The following is a 16642-nucleotide window of genomic DNA, read 5'->3' on the forward strand; positions in this document are numbered from 1 at the left end:
TTGGGATTAGCTATCAGACAGAAAACCCACAAGCAATTAAAAGTTCTGACATCAGGGAACAAGCAAATATAAAACACTCAGCTCTAAGCGAGGTTCAGCAGAGAATGCCTTCAGGAGTTCAAGGTACTCAAGGTTTCTCTCTCCCATAGAGAGAAACTCTACGGGGAGTGGGTGGATTCCCACCAAAACTCCATGAGAATATAGGGGACTTGAAGCCCTGGAAACTAACTTGCTAGAAATCTGCCCCCAATTCTTCTTTCAGCTCCATGGATAAATGTAATTAATGGTGCTGACCTGTTAATGAGTATTTTTGATAAGTGACATCCATGAGAAGTATTTTTTATATAAATAGAAATTAAAATGAAGAAAATTAAATGACTAGGACAGGGGATTTAATTACATAGATACTATACCTGTCAAATTTTTAAAGGTAAATTACTATTTTTATCATTTTGGTAATGTCATCTTACAGACATGAAAAGCATTTTGAAGGTGGGTTGGGAAGGGCCTCATGCCATTTATAATGGTACAAAAAACTTGCATAATTTCATTTTGCTATTTTCTTTTCAGCTTGATTTTTATCTACGTGCCTCGGTCTCTACACAAAGGGCTGCAAACCAGAAGCTGTCCTGCATTCTTGCTTCAAGCAGAATGAAATCTCCTACACTCCTCTCTCTGGGTTACATGTTCCTAGTCCTGCTTTTTTTCCAGCAGGCCTGGGCTCAGTTCCCAAGAGAGTGTGCTACCATTGAGGCTTTGAGGAATGGCGTGTGTTGCCCAGACCTGTCCCCACTGTCTGGGCCCGGGTCTGACCGCTGCGGTCTCTCATCAGGGAGGGGCAGATGTGAGGTGGTGATAGCCGACTCCCGGCCCCACAGCCACCACTACCTGCACGATGGCAGAGATGACCGAGAGGGCTGGCCCACACGCTTCTTCAACAGGACATGCCACTGCAATGGCAATTTCTCAGGACACAACTGTGGAACCTGCCGCCCTGGCTGGGGAGGGGCTGCCTGTGACCAGAGGGTTCTCACAGGTAAGTAGAGACTGAATGGATACACAGTCCTGCATGGAACTCAACACATTTAATATTGTAGACCTTTGAATCAGTTGAGGTTTAAGAACTCCTAGAAATCGTAAAACGCAAGCCTTACTTTTCATAGCTGAGGAAACTTAGAGAGGCTAAGAAATGTATTTAAGGAGTTAAAGTTGAAAATCAGGTCTTCTAACTAACAACATTTCCTTTCAAAATATGTGTTGCACAATGCCTTTATAATAGGAACAATGCTAGATGTTCATGACTAGACCTTTCAGTAACTTTGCAAGGTAGTTATGTTAATTGTGAATACATATTGGAGCTCAGAAAGGTCAACTCCATGTGACTGGTGTGTGGGAAACCTGGAGTTCACACTGAGATCTGTCCAGCTCTAATCCAGAGATTCTTGCACAGCCCTTGCTGACCACAAAGACGTTCCCCACTCTGATGATCAAGTTCAGCCATTCTACAGGGTGAGCCTGGCCTGCAGCCTAAACAACAATAAATGACAGAAATTTAAATAGTAACAGGCGGCAATACTGGATTGTTCTCTTTGTCCCAAACATGAGATCAAGAGTTTCACAGAACCCTTACTGAGCTTTCGGTTTTAAATTTACATTATTGTGTTAGTTTCAGGTGGACTCCAAAGTGATTCAGTTATGCATATCTATTTCTTTCAGATTTTTCTCTTATAGGTTATTAAAAAAGATTGAGTATGGTTCCCCATGCTATACAGTATGTATTTGTTGGTTATCTATTTCATATATAGTAGTGTGTACATGTTAGTCCCAAACTCCTAATTTATCCCTCCCACCTACCCCTTTGGTAGTCATAAATTTGTTCTTTTTATGTGTGTCCTCTTTAATCATTACAACTCTATAAAGCAGGTATTTCTACATATACTTTACAGATGAAAAACTGATGCTTAGAGAAATATGTGCCAAGTAACAGAATTAGACCCTGGTCCTAACCACTATGCTAAACCACATACTATATTTTTGCAAAATTTATGGTATTAAAAGGTAGAAAATTACAAGAAATATGCAAATAGTGAGCAGAAGTCTACAACAGGATCATTGAATCATAAAGTCTATGGTAAGATTAAGGAAAGCTCTTACTCTATGTAGAGTAAGTTGGAGAAAGAGGGAGGAGATCAGAGAGAGAAAGCAGACATGAAGAAGGGATTTTAGCAAAGGATATTTTTTAAAGTATAAAATGATGTGAGCACAGATGCAAATTATCATTCATGGGTTAGTGGGACATGGGGTTACAAGATGATTGAGTATTCTCTATCCATGCTCACATGGCAGATGTTTTCACATTTGAATTTTGTGTCTCTAAAGTCAGGAGAAACCTTCTGGACTTAAGTACAGAAGAAAAGAACCGCTTTGTCCGGGCCCTGGATATGGCAAAGCGCACCACTCACCCTCAGTTTGTCATTGCCACCAGGAGGTCAGAAGAAATACTGGGGCCAGATGGCAACACACCGCAGTTTGAGAACATTTCCATTTATAACTACTTCGTTTGGACACACTACTACTCAGTCAAAAAGACTTTCCTGGGAGCAGGACAGGAAAGCTTTGGTGAAGTGGATTTCTCTCACGAGGGACCAGCATTTCTCACCTGGCACAGGTACCACCTGCTGCAGCTGGAGAGAGACATGCAGGTATGCATGAGACATGGCCACATTCATATCTTTTACAGAGAGGGTAACTTGTTTGTAAGTCATTAATTCACTGTGCCCTGAATGATCAAAACAGGTGATGACAAAGCAATTTCATGTTATTAACCTGCCTTTGGTGTTCTGTTAAATCTCTCCCTATGCAAATCGCTTCCTTATTAATTAATCTTTATCCTTTGTGAAGTGAAAAGAAAGTCACATCAATGGTCAGGAAGCCAAATGAGGTATTTGTAGGTGTGAATTAAAGCACTGGACATACTCTACAACTCTGTCATTGAAAAAATGACCCTCATATAGTTCACAATATAGGACTCTCATTTGATCTGTCTCCCTTCTGAAATGTAAACCAATAGCCCCTCCTAGTTTGGATGAGGAAAGTGTATATGACTTTTCAGTCTTCCAAGTTCCAAATATATAGCTCATTTTATAAGTTGATGATTTTGTATGATATATACAGGGTTTAAACTACAAAAATAATACTTTTCATTTAAATTGGCATATTCTAATTGAACTCCTATGTTTCCATGTTCTCTACCACTTTGAGGCTTATAGCAGAAACCTACTAACAATATCCACTAGGTCAGACATCATTTTAATCTAAAGACATTGGGTTTTTTAGCATGAAGTGAAACTAAACAGTTATTTCCAGTTTATTTTTAATCAGATAAACTAAAATCACATTAAAGTAGCTGTTAAGATACTTTCTTATTGTTTCTTTTACTATTTGTTCTATTTTAAGAAAAGTATTGTCATTTTCAAATGAATTTAAATGTTTTTCATTATTGAAGTAAGTTGATTTACAATGCTCTACAGCAATATGATTCAGTTATATTGGTTTAGCCAAAAATTTCGTTTGGGTTTTTTAGTAAGATGTTATGGACAAACCCACACAGATGTTTTGACCAACCTTATACATATCTATGCTCTTTTTTATATTTTTTCCATTATGGTTTATTGTAGGGTATTGAAAATAGTTCTCTGTGCTACACAGTAGGACACTGTTTTTTATCCATTTCATATATAATATATGAATATATAATATATATGAATATATAAATATATATTATATAATATATGAATATATAATATATATATATAATATATGTATTATAATATATAATAGTTTACAACTGTCAATCACAAACTAATTCTTAACCCCTTTAATAGTCTTAGAGTTCAACTAGGAAATCAACAAGTTGAATCTGTTTTCTAGGTGAAATAAGAGCAATGATTCCCTCCCCACAAATTAAAATCTAAAAATATCTGAGGGCAGGAAAAAATATCTGGGGGCAGACTCATGTATTGATTTGCAGTACACTTATGCCCAGCATTATCCAAGAAAATAAATGGTTAGAAGGGAGAGAGTTCAAGCACTAAAATACAGAAAAAAATATTCATATGTACGTAGTCCATCCGTATGCAGTTTGAGAGTGATTAAATGAATTCAGCTGCTACTCTGAACTTCATATTTTATAGCTCTGATTTCACATAAGACATTTAGTAGATTATGAGTAGATAAATCTGTCATTTGTAATCAACTCCAGATCTTCTTGCCTTCAAGTCATTTTCCCACGAGTGCATCAAAATGAAAGGGCAGGTGGAAAGTATCTAAAAGCTTCAATTGTGCCTGTGTAAACTTCAACCTCTATGACTTACATTTTTAAAACCCAACTTCACAAGCGATCCAACAAATTATAATCTAAATGTAATGCACAGTTGAAATGCCACATGAATATGCTCCAGCTCCGAAATGCCAGTTGCTGAACCACAAACTGACTCTTAATGATCCCTCAGAAGCTGTCACTAATCTTTGTGAACCAGAACAATGGCTGCTCAACAAGGCCTCTAAAGCCCTGGAGATCAATAAGGAGGGATGCACTGGAAAGCTTTTGACCCTCTAAAATACCCCAAGGACAAGGATATGCTTCCTAGAAAGGGTTTAAGAGTAAAAAAGCAGAAAAATACTCAATGTTTGCAAGGTGAGATTAAACAATGGCAATCCCTACATTTATCCCACACTCTAAATATAGTTCCCCAAAGGCCTAAAGGAATGAGAATAATAAGTACAATAAATATATCTTTAAAGGAACCCAATAAAATAAGCATGTGATCTTGAGCCCAGCATTTTTTTATTTGTTGAGATCAGCTCTAAATGGAAACTAGGTCCCTGAGCTAAAGAACAGCATGCTTAGAAAAATATTCAGCTTCCGTTAAGCATTTCCTGTCTATATTGGTTTCTGGCAAAGGCCTGAGTCTTCATAGTTTAGATTCTGAAGCAGAGTCTCTAAGTAAAACACCAGGCAGATAAGGCTAATTTCAAAGAAGCCTCTATAGTGTGTGGCCAAAATAAAATCTAATGCCTAAAGTTGACTCAGTTAAATTAAAAAACAGAAATGAAATAAAAAGCACTGCTTCACATAATATATCTCAAGGCTGGATCTAACTCCAGACAAGAGTTTGTGATACCTCAATTAGAGATAGGAAAATGGAAGGAAGCGAAAATGTCAAACAGTAGAAGTTATTGTTGATAATTTTTAGTATAACCAACTTGCCTGAAAAAGAAAAGACATCGCCCCAAAGCATTTGCAGAAACTTCTGGTATAATGAATTGAGTTTCATTCCCTCTAGTGCCTAAGTGACTTCTTGTCGTAAATCAGGAGCTTTGTTAAATAAGGGATCTAAGTCCGCTAGCCCTGCAGACACACTAACTGGTTCCCAAGTGGCTGAGAAAACTAATAGAAGCAGGCTGCCAGGGAGTAAACCAAACAAAGGGAGCATTTTAAACAAAAGCAGAGAATGCTAACAGAGTTTCTGTGATCTAGGAAATGTTGCAGGATCCTTCTTTCTCCCTCCCTTACTGGAATTTTGCCACTGGGAAGAACACCTGCGACATTTGCACCGATGACTTGATGGGATCAAGAAGCAACTTTGATTCCACTCTTATAAGCCCGAACTCTGTCTTTTCTCAATGGCGAGTGGTCTGCGAATCCTTGGAAGATTATGATACCCTGGGAACCCTTTGCAACAGTAAGTTCCAAATGACAACTAGGATTTGGAATTCCCTATTAGATAAAGAGATTAAATGTGCTGCCAGAAGGCCTTTCATTCTATTAAGGACTTCAGACTGAAGTTCACTATTATTATAGAGAATGGGTGTACAGATATTCACTAAGTACCTAGGATAGTCCAGGCAATCTGGGGTGCTCCAGGGAAAAAAGAAAGTACCTACACATTTTTCCATTGCTTTTTCTGAACAACTTTGTTGGTGCATTGCTTGCTTTCTTATTTTGGAAATGTCTATTTGTATTAGTTAATCCTCTTAGTAAGCCCAGCACTGCTTTGTGGTCATGTGTCTTGTACTGGAATTTCACAGAAAATGTGTCCCTAGGAAATGTGAAATCTACAGAAAGAATTGGAAGTACCTTGGGAGTAAAAAAATATACATTTAATAATAATAATTGTTATATAAAGATTACTATTATTTTGTTATTATATTATTTTTACTATTATGTCACTTTGATTTCCAACCTTCTGACTAGATTAATGAAGAGAATGCTTAACCAACTGTCCTAACATCCTTTCTCCAGTGGTCTGAATGCCTTCTGCCATAGGTCATGTTTCTGTCTTTTGTGGAACAGTTCCTGTGAAGCTGTCTGTTCTCTTCCTTGGATCCTATTTTTACCATCTCCCTTGATACTAACACAAGGTCTTAATTATCAGAGTCTTTCTATCTCACTTTATTTTTCTTCTTCAGGCATGTCTAAATATTTTGAACTTTTGTTCTTCCATATAAAAACTAGAAGTATTGAAATTTATTTTTTCATTATTGTACACATAACATTTATTCTGCACATATTTTTAAGCACCAAATATTAAAGTACATTGTAAACTTAGAATATTTTAAATAGAACAACAAAATTAGGTAGATTTTTTACCGTTAGATTATTTAGCTGTATATAGGAATAAGAGAAGTAACCATATATAAAACTTTATATAAGTATAAAATTAGAATTTTTGTTTGGTGAAATGAGATGAAATTGAGGATTGGTGTATATTTAGGTACCAAAACATTCATCTCTCCCTGTGAATTTTTTTTTTTAATTTGCTTGCATATGGACAACTTCTGTCATTGCACCTATTAACTTATTATGGATTAGAGTCCTGTGGGATTCCCATGCAGGAATGAATGAAAAGTTCAGAGTGTCTGAAGCAGAAAGTAGATTTGAGAAGTATTGTGTAGAAAAAGAATATGTCTTTCATATGATGAATTAAAAATAGCTTAGTGGCTGGATAGTTTAGTGGCTGGAAGAATATTAGGTGTCAATAAATAACTCTTTGGTGGTGGTTTAGTCACTAAGTTGTGTCCAACTCTTCAGACCCCATGGACAGAGGAGCCTGACAGGCTACAGTGCATGGGATTCTCCAGGGAAGAATACTGGAGTGGGTTGCCATTTCCTTCTCCAAAATAACTCTTTAGTGTACCAAGTTTGGTGCATTCCTGGTAAATGGAGAGAGACTGTCTAGAAAGCATATGAGAACATATGCATGGGATGTCCAGGGAAGCTTCACTCTAAAGATGTACATGTATGTGTGTCCTGTAAAAGACGACCAGTGAAACCACAGGGATGGATAATTTTACTGGAGAAGAAAAGTAGAGGGAGGAAAGAATTATCGTGAGAAAAATATTTTATCAAAGCATTTGGCATCATATCAGAAACATTAATGGTTATTCAATAAAATGTTATTTTTCCTTTTTTCTTTCATGGGCCTAATAAATAAAATAGTTCTGGTCTAACTTCCTATATTTCCTGCCATCCACTACCCGCTTCCATTGCCACATGCTCCAGGCTAGCTGTTCACCTAACAGGCTCTCTCATCCAAATCAACCTTATCTTTTCATAAGTCAACATACACCAAACAACTATTTAGCTTCAATTATATGCCATCCCTGGTGGCTCAGAGGTTAAAGCGTCTACCTGGAATGAGGGAGACCCGGGTTCGAGCCCTGGGTCGGGAAGATCCCCTGGAGAAGGAAATGGCAACACACTCTAGTACTCTTGCCTGGAGAATCCCATGGAGGGAGGAGCCTGGTAGGCTACAGTCCATGGGGTCGCAAAGAGTCGGATACGACTGAGCAACTTCACTTTCACTTTCATATGCCATCTACTGGATCAAGACTGGAGGACATACTGGTGATCAAGAACAGAGTTTGTGCTCTGATGGGGCTTATATTATGCACAGAAAAAAGCCTGTCATCCTTTATTATTATCTCTGCTTAAAAATGTTTGACTTGTAAATTTTTTCTTATTTTACTTCTGGCAATTTTCCTCAGATATTCAGGGCTCTTTGCAAATCTGTATACCCAATGAAATCTTCCTGAAGCTGCCCAATTGGGAAGAATTAGTATTCTCTCTCTCTTTTTTTTTTCCTCTCTCTCCTTCCCTCCTCCATCCTTTCCCTATTTCTTTCTCTCCCTGCCTGTATCCCCAAAGGCATCTTTATATTCCTAGGGATATATATTATCCCTAGTATAGCAGCCCTTTGTTTACCAGTTTATCTTCAGTTCTGTTCAGTTCAGTTCAGTCACTCAGTCATGTCCGACTCTTTGTGACCCCATGAATTGCAGCACTCCAGGCCTCCCTGTCCATCACCAACTCCCGGAGTTCACTCAAACTCACATCCATTGAGTTGGTGATGCCAACTCATCCTCTGTTGTCCCCTTTTCCTCCTGCCTCTAATCCCTCCCAGCATCAGAGTCTTTTCCAATGAGTCAACTCTTCATATGAGGTGGCCAAAGTACTGGAGTTTCAGCTTTGGCATCAGTCCTTCCAAAGAACACCCAGGAATGATCTCCTTTAGAATGGACTGGTTGGATCTCCTTGCAGTCCAAGGGACTCTCAAGAGTCTTCTCCAACACCACAGTTCAAATGCATCAATTCTTCAGCACTCAGCTTTCTTCACACTAACTTTCAAAACTTTTATTTTTCACATTAATTGCTGAAAAATATGTGTTGATTGAAATATAGATCACTTCCCAAAGAGAGTTAAAGTTGTTTTAACATTATTTCTTTGAAAGCTTGAAACAACATTAAAGAACAAAATTCCATGTAATGCGAAATATGGCTTTCAGTGTCGAATTTTGGTTTATGAGATTGTATTCACAAAATTAATCTTCCACGGAACTTCTGTTTTAATGTGTTCTCTTGAAAAAAGAGATTTAACATATACTGATATGTTAATAACATTATACTGATTTAACGAATACAAGGACCTCTATCTGTTTTTACAATTATCTTTTTCTTCAGGTGATTCTATCACATATTTTCCCTTTTCACAGAAGTTGGACATGATAACCTAGGTTTTATCACTTTAATACCACAGAATATGCATTTGAAATTTTTTCTCTTCTACAAAGGAAAACCTGTCTTTCTGTGTTCAAGACCCCATGTATACAAATTTAATAAGGAAAGCTAAGATCTCTAAATGTTCTATATGTGTTCTCATACCCCCTCTTTTTCCCAGGCACTGAGGGTGGGCCAATTAAGAGAAACCCAGCTGGAAATGTGGCCAGGCCAATGGTGCAACGTCTTCCTGAACCACAGGATGTCGCTCAGTGCTTGGAAGTTGGTTCATTTGACACACCTCCTTTTTATTCTAATTCTACAAACAGCTTCCGAAACACAGTGGAAGGCAAGTAAACAAAACTGGTGCTCTGAATTGATCTAGTTGTTACAGGAAAAATTCAAGTGTGCAAATTAAATCTCTTTAAAAAAAACCTTTGAATGCCGTATGGATCCTGTGATGTGTATGTGATATGAACAGGGCTGCCTATCATTATATAGTCACAGTCCTCTGCTAAATACAACTTTCTTAAAGAAAAGCATAGCCCGGAAACTCTTTGTATCACAGGAGAATCCCTTGGAAAGGATCCTCCATTCTCTTAAAATACCTAAAAGGTATTTAAACTCAAATTTCTGTTAAGTACCTGGCCAATATGGATATAACTATATCAAATTTTAGTATAGGCAAATAATATTCAAGACTTGGAGATATTATTAATTTTTTTCTTAAAAAAATCCTGAACATCCAATAGTTGACATCAAATAAACAGTCTGGTTTGGGCATATGTATTATTGAGGTATCATCCTGAAAGTTTTTTTAAGAACTATAAAAAATCAAACTAGCATCTAGAGATATTTAATTTGATTTTCTTTAAATAATTCAAGTATTTTAAAGTTGAGAGACCAAGTCCAAAGAAGTGAAAAGATATCCAGCTAGTTAGTAACAGAGCACAGATTCAAATCAAAAATTTCTATGTCCTCTAAAAAATTATATCATTTATAATTATTATATAAAAAACTTTTATACCTCTAAATTATTCATGATACATATTTAAAGTCTTAAAAGAACAGAATCACGTTTAACTTTATTACAAACTTGTTCTTGTCAAATTTTACCTTAAATACAGTATCATACATGTTAGACCACCCTCCCCGCCAACCGAAAAAGGGAATAGATCTCTCTTTCCCTTGATCTAAGATACTTGATATATAGATCTGATAATTATTTTCAGTTATCTCCCTTTTTATCATTAAAATTAGATGCCATTCTTTCCTATCTTTATGTTAATTTTAATAACTACATATGAATGCACTGATTTGGAGATTCCTCAATAATCACCATATTTTGACTAAAGCGGTATTTATAAACTAATGCTGTTAAGTAGTGATTCTGTAAAGAATTTAAGAATATAAGAGTGTATTTTATTGATGCCCAATCAAAAGACAGATTATACTGATTTCCAGACAGAATGTACAAAAAGGTTAGTGCCTAACCATGTACAATGTAGGCAGTCTTTAAATGTTTTATGAGTCAAAAAAATAATAGAATAAACATATAAAAAAGAATAATGAATGAATGAGTAGCTATAATTACACTACTGACTTAATGCACTTCAAATTCTAATATTGCTTTTATAATATACAGGCATACCCTGCTCTCCCACCTCTGGTCTTCAAGCTAACTACACACTTATAACTCCATCCCACATCAGAGACTCCCGACTTCCATTGGTGATCTATCCATGTATTCTCCCTAATATACTTACACGAACAATATGTGATGAAAGTATATATGGGAAGTATATCTGTTATATATAACATATGGGAAATGTATATATTACATGTAATAGGTGTGTAAGATGTGGATTATATATAAACAGGGATATGTATGATGCACGACTTCCCAGGTGGTACAGTGGTAAAGAATCTGCCTGCCAATACAGGAGGCACAGGTTTAATTCCTAGGACAGGAAGATTCCCTAAAGAAGAAAACAGCAACCCACTCCAGTATGTTTGCCTGGACAATCCCATGGCCAGAGGAGCCTGGAGGGCTACCATCATGGGGGTCTCAAAGAGTTGGATGCAACTGAGCATACATGCACATATATGAAACACATGTGAAATATATGTAGTGCATAATATGGAAATGTTTTTGGAGAAGATATAAATATATATATGTGTGTGTATGTATATATATAGAGAGAGAGAGAATAGAGAGCATTCTCAAAAGTTCTATAAATGTTTTGACAGCAGTCTTTTCAGATATTTAAAACTAGTACAGAGATGATAAAAAAAGCTCTGAGAAATTCTAACTTCTCCACAGAAATAATTTTCTAAAAATACACATGCTGACAGTCTGAAGCAGTAAGGCAGGAGACTAAAGTAACATCTGGCAATTTAAGTTCAGGGCAATCAGAGCTGTGTTCTCCCAATTGTATCAGCAGTTTTTGTAGAAGCTAGAGATTTCCATTGTCTTTATTTCCATGTAGACCAATGTTAGCCTTGTCAAAATAGAGTGCTCTATATATTTTGACTGGTATCCTTTGCAGGTCATTATTTTTAACCTAGAGGCTACACTTAGAATGTCATGCCACTAGCTTCAAACTAACCTAGCTCTTACTACAGCAAACAAATGTCACCAACCATAGGTACAGAGAAGCAGTGCTATTACACCAAGGTAAAAATTGGCCTGACAAGCTCAGGAAAAATTGTTTCCCAATATAATTACTGCTTTAGACTTAAAAAGTCAGATATTTGTAAAGGATTTTACTATTCTCATCTTTATTTTTATATCTAGGTTACAGTCATCCCACAGGAAGGTATGACCCTGCTGTGCGAAGCCTTCACAATTTGGCTCATCTATTCCTGAATGGAACAGGGGGACAAACTCATTTATCTCCCAATGATCCTATTTTTGTCCTCCTACATACATTCACTGACGCAGTATTTGATGAATGGCTGAGGCGATACAATGCTGGTGAGACTCTTTCATATGCTTTTTGCAAACTCAGCAAACAAGACTGTTCAGATGGCATAGTTATCACATTAGGCTAAGAACTTGACACATTTAAACTACGCTTTACAATAGGATAAAATAGCTCTAATATTTAGCTATTTCCAAAAATTTTAAACCACTCAAAAGGCAGATAAGAAGTCTCTCAGTATAGTAATAGAAAGACGAGACTTATTAACATTCACTAGGACTAAAAACTAATCCCTTCACCACTTTACCATGTAAAGATGACTAACTACCATGTTTCCCCAATTTTTCTTTCTCATATCTTCCAATGAACATCCTCATTGCTTTTCATATGGATGTGAAAACCTTAAAGAGCTCTTCTTTGATACCCCAAAGACAGAAAAATTATACTCATAAACCGCAGTTCTGATTTTTATTATGTTACAGCCTCTCACAAATGGAAATTTTATTCAACTTGAAAAGTTAATGCTAGTTTTTATATCACACCATAGAACATCTCTTTTAAGTTCATTTTAATGCATTCTTTAAAGTGTTATTTAGAGGCTACTTTCTTTTCACTCAGCTGAGAGGGTTATATTACTGTTTGAACGATGAATGTGCTTTTACTGGTTAAAACATCATAAATTTTCACATTTAAAATTGTTCTAAATTTTGGCTCATGTACTTTTATTTCATCAAGGACATAAACATAATATTGGAGATTATCTACTGATTCATCTATTAATTCAGCCACCTCTTACTTCTGTGCTCGTGTGTGGTGTGTGTGTGTGTGTGTGTGCTTGTGAGAGAGAGAGAAAATACAGTAGTAGATTCTAATCTAACCTGATTTGGACTATGAATTGATGAGTTGGTCAAAAGAGTTTGTTTCAACTGAAAACCATTTAAGAAATAAATAGCCTAAATATAAATATTTATCTACTTATTAATCTTCTATGAAGTCACTGATTGGGAGTTCCACCTGATTTTTCATGTGTATTTATATATATACATGCAACCATAATGAATTATCTATAATTTGCATTGCCTATTTCTTTAAAGTGAAACAAGAAATTCTCAACCCTTGTGATGCTGAGTACAGTATTATCCTAAATTTTCATAAAGTTTCCCTAACCCTTTACAGTCATAGTTGCCCACTCCTAATTCTATAGCAGTGTTATAGCCATTCATTCTTAGTAAATCTTTCCAAAGCATTCCATTTATTTATTATAAAAACATTCCTCTCTTTTTACATTTATAACTATCAGTTTATACATGTTTTGTTATACTACTTTTATTTCAGTAACAACTCGAATTAATAGGTTTGTGGATGAACAAAACACACTTTTATTAGACATTTACGTCTGGTAACTAGACAGCAATGTATAAGCTGACAACAAGCATATGTAACTAGATACAGTGTGTGGGGGAGAGTTTCTTTGTAGACAAGTAATATTAGGAAGGGGGATAGGGAGGACTGTGTAAATAGAGAAAGAAAGATGGTCCTAAGAAAGGAACAAAGGAGCCACTGTTGCTGGAGCAGAGGAGGGAGGGGGATGAAAAATGGAGGGAGATGACAAGGCCAGAGGAAAAACTGGAGCAGATCCTTAAAGGCATGGAATTTAACTCTGTGAGAGATGGGGAGCCATTGAAGGATCTGACATAGGGAAGTAATATTGCAATGCAATTGTTACTTTTATTAGTCTTCTTTTCCTCCATTTATTTTAATGGACATAACTTTTTGATGCAGCTGAAACTGAACTGAGTTGAGGCTGATTCAGTAAAGAAAAAATAGGAAGCTTAAAAAATTATCTAAGTTATTAGCTTTAATATCTAACTTTAATAAGTAATTAGTATGAGTGCTTTGAGGTCATGAATCCTGTCTTTGGTTCAATGCTATAGCTCATGTGCCTAGGTCAGTGCCTGACATGAGGAGGAACACAATAGACTTTAATGGATACATACTTAATTACCATTAATTCAGAGTACATTTGAAATCATTAAATTTTAAAGTAATTAAATTTAAATTTACAAAAATATAAACACTACCTGCCATTTCTATGATCAATGTTTCTTTAGAGTAGATGTTAAAAAATTCTCCTATGCTTCACAGGATTGCAGTGACTGTCCAGGTAATATACTTCTTGCAATACTTCTATACTTAACTAGCCTTCCCACATATTTCAGCTCTTCTAAACATATCCCCACTAATGTCTTGCCCAAACCCACTTCCAATTCTGGTTTTGTGACATTCCACTTGGCATTTAATTGTACCAACATAAATACAAACAACAACAATAAAGAAAGATTTTTTGCCACAAAGAGCATCACTCCTTTTATCTCTGATAACAAAAAGGCACTAATAGCACAAATGCCTATGATTTGTATTTAAGTAGAAAGATGAAAGGTGGCAAGAAACAAATAGTATTATAGGACCTTGATTCAAAATGTTAAATGCTTTTTGATAACAGAGTAAGAACCCAGGGAATAAGCTCACATTTATTGCTCTAATTAAACAGAAAAAATGAAAAGTACTAAACAGAAATATACATAGTCAAAGACAAACCTCCATCAGATACACGGCCTCCTAAATTTAAACAACAGATGATGCTACAGCAAATTACAGGTTCAGTCTTTCTTTAGCTTTGAAAATAAGTTTAATGAATTTTACTGAAAATAGTTTCTGTAATTTAGAAGTAAAACAACTAATGATTATCATAGATAAGAAAATACTAAAACTTTCTTACTTTTAAACTTTCTTTTTCTATTGGATGACATGTTACTATTGTACTCAAAGCGTGTGAGCTCTGTTTCATGCAATTCCCAGTTCTGCTGTTATAATTTTTTATGTCATTATTCAGTATAAAATATGAAAGAACTTTTATTGTTACCCTTAAACATTTTAAGTCACCTTCAGAACATAATAATATATTAATACAAACTGATTATGTCTATTAACAAGGTGTCTTTGACATATTTTAGATATATCCACATATCCACTGGAAAATGCCCCTATTGGACATAACAGACAATACAATATGGTACCATTTTGGCCTCCAGTTACCAACATAGAAATGTTTGTTACTGCTCCAGACAACCTGGGCTATACTTACGAAGTTCAATGGCCAAGTGAGTACTGAAAATGTATTTTTACTGTGGAAATTTCCAAAATCAAATTTGTTACCTTTAAAGTAATCTCAGTTTTCTGAGATAAAGTAACCCACAGCTTTCCACTATGATTAAATAGCTTTGTTTGAATTTTTATTTGGGGGTAAAGAGAATGAATTTAAAATTTGTTGGGACCCCATTCTGACCTGGTTGAGCTGGTTACATAGCACTCTATTTTGTTTAATACTTACAACCCTCTGAGGAAGGTATTAAAATCCTCAATTTACAAATAAGGAAGATGCGATAAGAGTAATTATCAAAGATCACCTTTCTAGAAGCGCAGAGAATGAATTTTGAGCTTAGCCCTGTAAAATATGCCCCGCGTAATACACTCTTATTTTTCTACGACATGAACGTGCTTCTAGTTGTTTATCTTAAAAGACATGAAGTGAGGCACTCTGAGCCGTTTTAAGAGAGGTTGTGAAATTCAAAATCTCCTGGTTTAATTTTAAATCCTTTTCTTAACCAAGGCAATGGGGTTCAGTGGAAGAGCACAAAAATTGGATCCTGAAAGATCTGGGCTCCAAAACCAGCTCCACCGTCTACTAACCAAATGACCTTGGGCAAGTGATTTAAACACTGAGCCACCATCTCCTCACCTTCAGAGCAGATATAATAACTATCCCAATAGGATGCAGTCATTATGAGAAACTGGGGAGTGCTTTGAAGATGCCAGGTGCTATAAAAGGCAATGTGGCCAATAAAAATTAAATACAAGGATTTTGTCAAGTGCCTGGAACAACGCCTACATTTAGGATATCAATTTTGGCAACAATTTTACTATTTATTTTTTGCTCTCATTTTATTTGCAAACAGGTCGGAGTTTTAGCATTTCTGAGATTGTCACCATAGCAGTAGTGGCTGCATTATCACTGGTTGCGGTCATTTTTGCGGGCGCTTCTTGTCTGATTCGTGCCAGAAGCAACGTGGATGAAGCAAATCAGCCTCTCCTTACTGATCAGTATCAACACTACATTGAAGAATATGAAAAAATCCATAATCCTAACCAGTCTGTGGTCTAGTGACAAGTGTAATTCTCATATGCATTTGAATCATAAAAACCACATGCTTAGAAAATAATAGGTTGAGTTACTAACTGTATGTTCTTTACTCTGTTACTTCCTTCCTGTGCATGTGCATATTGGAATTACAATCTCCAGATATTATTTTCCAGAACTGGGGAAAGTCACAATATTTTCAATGGTTTCTAGTTTTTCAGTTCTACTTAAATAAAAGTGTGTGTGTGTGTAGGGGGGGGGGCGGTGGTGGTGGGGGCTTCCCTGGTGGCTCAACTAGTAAAGAATCTGCCTGCAATGCAGGAAACATGGGTTCAATCCCTGGGTTGGGAAGATCCCCTGGAGAAGGGAAAGACTATCCACTCCAGTATTCTGGCCTGGAAACTTCCATGGACTACAGTCCATGGGGTCTCAAAGAGTCAGACACAAGTGAGCAATTTTCAC

General features: G+C 36.1%; 1 protein-coding gene across 1 annotated transcript; it reads left to right on the forward strand.

Moving 5' to 3' along the window:
- The first annotated feature begins 651 nt into the window (after nt 1-651).
- On the forward strand, nt 652-16204 carry TYRP1 (tyrosinase related protein 1). Its single transcript, XM_005891017.2, has 7 exons — nt 652-1036; nt 2380-2702; nt 5540-5744; nt 9240-9407; nt 11856-12035; nt 14997-15143; nt 15999-16204. Exons 1-7 carry the CDS (start codon nt 652-654, stop codon nt 16202-16204), a joined length of 1614 nt encoding a protein of 537 aa, XP_005891079.1.
- Nucleotides 16205-16642: the final 438 nt, after the last annotated feature.

The sequence above is a fragment of the Bos mutus genome, chromosome 8 (genome assembly GCF_027580195.1).
Source record: "Bos mutus isolate GX-2022 chromosome 8, NWIPB_WYAK_1.1, whole genome shotgun sequence".
In the NCBI taxonomy this organism is placed as follows: Eukaryota; Metazoa; Chordata; class Mammalia; order Artiodactyla; family Bovidae; genus Bos; species Bos mutus.

Excerpts from the sequence above, each read along its gene's own strand:
- TYRP1 (XM_005891017.2), top strand. The coding sequence starts at position 652 with ATGAAATCTCCTACACTCCTCTCTCTGGGTTACATGTTCCTAGTCCTG. Across the intron at positions 12,036-14,996 it reads GCTGAGGCGATACAATGCTG|ATATATCCACATATCCACTG; the intron begins GTGAGACTCTTT and ends GACATATTTTAG. Across the intron at positions 15,144-15,998 it reads TTACGAAGTTCAATGGCCAA|GTCGGAGTTTTAGCATTTCT; the intron begins GTGAGTACTGAA and ends ATTTGCAAACAG.